The sequence below is a fragment of the Malus sylvestris genome, chromosome 12 (genome assembly GCF_916048215.2).
Source record: "Malus sylvestris chromosome 12, drMalSylv7.2, whole genome shotgun sequence".
NCBI classification, from domain to species: Eukaryota; Viridiplantae; Streptophyta; class Magnoliopsida; order Rosales; family Rosaceae; genus Malus; species Malus sylvestris.
In genome coordinates this window covers 4183303-4187675 of record NC_062271.1, presented here as the reverse complement: position 1 = coordinate 4187675, position 4373 = coordinate 4183303, and the positions used below count along the sequence as shown (strand labels likewise).

The 4373-nt window shown below is 35.6% G+C and overlaps 1 protein-coding gene across 1 annotated transcript; it reads right to left on the bottom strand.

The window, feature by feature from the left end:
• Positions 1-2307: 2307 nt before the first annotated feature.
• On the bottom strand, positions 2308-3891 carry LOC126591904 (E3 ubiquitin-protein ligase PUB24-like). Its single transcript, XM_050257616.1, has one exon. It carries the CDS (start codon positions 3674-3676, stop codon positions 2465-2467), a length of 1212 nt encoding a protein of 403 aa, XP_050113573.1. The 5' UTR covers positions 3677-3891; the 3' UTR covers positions 2308-2464.
• Between the last annotated feature and the right edge of the window lie 482 nt (positions 3892-4373).

Sequence of the window (4373 nt, the reverse complement as noted above, 5' to 3'; positions counted from 1 at the left end):
TCAGGACCCACCTGTTATCTTAGCATGTGATTATCAAGTTACCCGAGGAAAACCTATTAATTTTGTGTTGTTTTGTGTTGGGTTAATGGATTGTGTCAAAAATTGCCTAGCCTACCTCATACTCAAGAGTAATGTGTGTGTACATATATAATGGGTGGATATGTATCACTATTTTTACACAATTTTTTACACACGTTTTTTTATGGACTTACTCCATAATATATTTTAACGATCCGCACAATCTATCTTTTAAAATATCATTCATCAATTATCCTTACAAAAAGTTAGACAAATCCAAACCATGAAGACGTTCATTTGTAATGAAGAAAATTAACAACTACTTTTCACTTGAAACTTTAATTCAGCTTTCTCGCACCTCATATATATCTCCTACCAAAGCTTTATCAAACACCATAGTAATTAAAACTTTTTGAACAAGCAGAGTGTTGCAGAAATTAAAAAAAATTAAACTAACTAAAATCAATCCAATTTAATTTCAAATTTTATGCTCACAAGTGTACGAGTATAGAAAAATACTCAACGAGAGCAAAAACTTGAAAAATAATTCACTCAAGGTCTTAAGAATTCAAGATCATAGTTCTGTCGTAGCCCTAACAATAAAAGTTAGTTACGAATCATCATAGAAAACAAATCTATATCATTCATGAAAAAGAAGAGATTAAGATTCAAGAAAACCCTAAAGTCTCTCCTCTACCGCACCTCTTCCCTTGGTTCTCGATATCCTCCAATAGCCGCAGCCAATCGTTTTTAACTTTTTATATAACAGCCAAATAGGATAGGAAGCCCTACACGCCAAAGCCCATAAGCTCCGAAATTCTCCGTTGAAAATAGAATCGCTTCAAACTAGTAAGTCCTGAAATATTTGAACCCAACTCCTATGTTTCCTGCAAGCGGCCGTCTAAGAAGAGTGTTGCCCTTACAATACGGTTCGAACTCTATCAACTTTCTAATATAACAAATTTATCGTTTGATTAACAAAAAAAAAAAAAAAATGCTATATATCCTTTTTCCATTCTTGGCCGAATTCGCAGCTACAATTTCACCAAATTGATCGCCGTCCCCTTTGACAGCTGACCAAAACGCACAACAACTAAAACTCCCCAATTTGCAAAACGCACAACAACTAAAGCGGATGTTACATCTCTCTAGTTTTGGTTCAGTTGAAATCCCACTTTTAGGTCGCTGACCGCTTGGAATTTAGAAAGAAACGTCACCCTTTCTTCCTTCTATTTTGGAGCATACAAGAGTGAACATCACATGTTCTGTAGGTATTGAGATGGTCACGTGGAAGCAAAACAATATGGCCCATCCAAATAAGGATTTGAATATTAACAGCTATTTACCACGGAGAACATACTTAAAAGTTATGAAAACAAAATGAATTTAGATAATGGCCACATATTAATTCAAAAGATTAAAGCTCCAGCAACTCACATTTTGACTAGAAATTACACATATATATTATGAGCGTTTCCTTCTCATTATCTAGTCATAAGGGCACAAATCCATGTAAATCATTTTATTTACATTCAACATATCATCGGAAAATGCCAACTTTCAGATTAAAATAGATAGTAAAATACGCACTCGTTGGGAAGCATCTCCAAATAATCAAAACCTAAACGGCACTTATTCCCAAATTATGAAAATTTTGAAAACAATAATGCTATTCTTACCATATTTTTGTACCATAATTGTATACCACCTTAGGTGGCATCTGATGTGGACAGACACATCTTCTAAATTAATTAGCATTTAATTTCAAAATGTGGATCAATAATTAATAAAAAGATTGTTAATTAAATGATGATTGTAGTATACGAGGAGTCTCCTTCTTCCACCTAAGATTATTTAAGTGTTTTAATTAATAAAAAGATTGAAATTAAATGATGTAACTTGTTCAACTCATCTGCCACCTAAGATTGTAATAAAATGTGGTATAAAATTGTGGTAAGAATAACATTACTCTTTTAAAAAGGGACTTCCAGTTGACCATATGTACTAGCAGTATAGTAGTAATTTGTGTTTTTTATTGGGTGCATTAGTGATTAGTGTATTTGAAAAGTTATTGGCCTCCTATAATTTAAAATAAATGTGTGGTATATTGTAAGTTTTGATTGAATTAAATCAAAGATTCCTAATTTTTATACGACGTTTTGAAATAATTACACAGCAGAGAAAGAGAGTTTATCGTTGTCAAGTTAATTTTTATGTTTAATTCCTTATAAAATGGACATAAGTTAATTACAAGATTCTCATAAGAAGTACAATTATATATTTGCTTAAAAAAAAAAAAAAAAAAAAAAAAAAAAACCCCTACTCTGACAGTACATAATAACTTCATTCTCTTTCTTTCTTCTTAATTTGTTTGTTCAAAAAATTGCATTTAACATAAATACTATAGCAGGTAAACTTAATTTGTATGAACACATTTTGTATTTGGTCATCTGGGATACAGAGACATACCAAGACAAGGACAGTTCTTCCACTCCTCATAATGTGATTTAAGGATTTCCCTTGCTTTGTCTTTCAGGTATGGAGCACAGTCAACTTGGAGCAAAGTGCAAAGCTTAGGCACAGCTCCAACCTCCAACATCTCCTGAAGCACCGAGTTGGTTCCTGAGTACTTGCTTACCATAGAAAGGATCAAAACTGCTCGGTCATTAGTTGTTGGAGAAACCCTAAGGAGTCTCTTTGACACAACAGAGATGCCTCCTTTGTGACTAATAAACTGAGCTCTCCCATCAGCACAAGAACACAAATGAAACAATATACCAAAAATGAGCTCCGTTGTTCTCTTTTCTGGAGCACAAAATTCAAGCTCTATGAGCTCGTAAACAGCCCCAGCGTCGACCATCTTGATTCGATTTCTTCCCCAAGGACAAGCGTCTAACATGACATGTAGAGCTGCATTCACCCCTTGTTGTGTGACCCCATTTCTCAAAATCCCAACAAGTTTCTTAAAAAAATTACGGTCTAGGGTTTCTAGCACTGTTGAGTTTGCCTTTTGGATGATATATTTGAGCACCAACACCGCATGCGTACTGACCGCGATTTGATTCTCCGTTTCGCAACCAAAAACCCATGTCAACGAATTGATGATCTGATCGTTTTCCATAAAGAGACGGTTTAATTCTTCGGAAGAAATCCGAACAAAGTGAAGTATGCTAAGGGCTTCTTCTAGGCCATCCACCTGGCCGTTCTTGTAACATATGTTTGTAATGAATAACAACATGGCCTTAGCCACGCCGGCTTCCACCATGTACTTCCTATTCCCTTCGTTTTCCACCGCGAGGAACTCCAACTTTCGAATAATATTCAGCTGGAGCTGAGGGTGCCAAAAGTCCTTGAGGAGCTTGAGGACTTGAGCCTTGTTGAGAGGTGGTTTCGGAGTTGGTATTCGATCAATGCCGTAGGAGGCATTGTCAGTGCACCACGCCTGAATTAAGCGGCGCAACGTGTGGTTGGGGGTTAGTTCGGAGTCTTTCGGGAGCGGCTGTTTGGTGGCAGGACATGTGATGTTCTTGCTCTGGAATAGCCAGTGCTCGATGCTCTCCCGGTCATACGTGATACCTGTAATGGTTGTCACAGGGTCTTTCATGATCTGAAGAGATATTGGGCAGATGAAATACTGAGGAACTTCAATATCATCCATGAAAAAAAAGTGGTTGTATAATTAACAAATGACAAAATTTGATGGAGGGGATAAGAACTAAGAAGCTGGAAATTAGATTAAATGATAAAGATATTGATACATTGTGTGGAAGGAGGGAAAGTTTTGTTCTTGTGAGAGGTGGTAAGAGTATGCGGCTATATAATTAACCAAGGTGATGAGAGAGAGAGTAGTGGTATTTCCATGGAGTCGTCATACATCTATATATATGGAGTGTGATTGGGACAATTATACTAGCTAGCAGGTAATACGAGTCCATTCTAAGGCCAGCGTTGAGTGGTCAAAAGGAAGAAAAGTGTGGCCAGATGTTCAGAGCTTCAAATTAAACGGAACACGGAATGGTGAGGAGCAATGGACTGGGACCTTTAATGTCATTCTCCTTTTTTATTCGAGTCAAATATATATGGGGATACCGGGAATATAATATTTGTATGAAAACTGAAACTCAACCGACTTGATATTAATAGCTTAAAATTATTTTAGTTAAATAAACACCACAACTTATTGATATTTGTGATAAAATTTTGATATTTAATTATGACTGATTCAATATATAAGTTGTTTAATTACCATTATTCTTGTAGTAAAACATCGTTCAACACAGAAGGCTTCATTAGACCAGCAAAGTAAAAGAAAATGATAGAATATGGTTTCAACTAAGCAATAACCATTATTAATT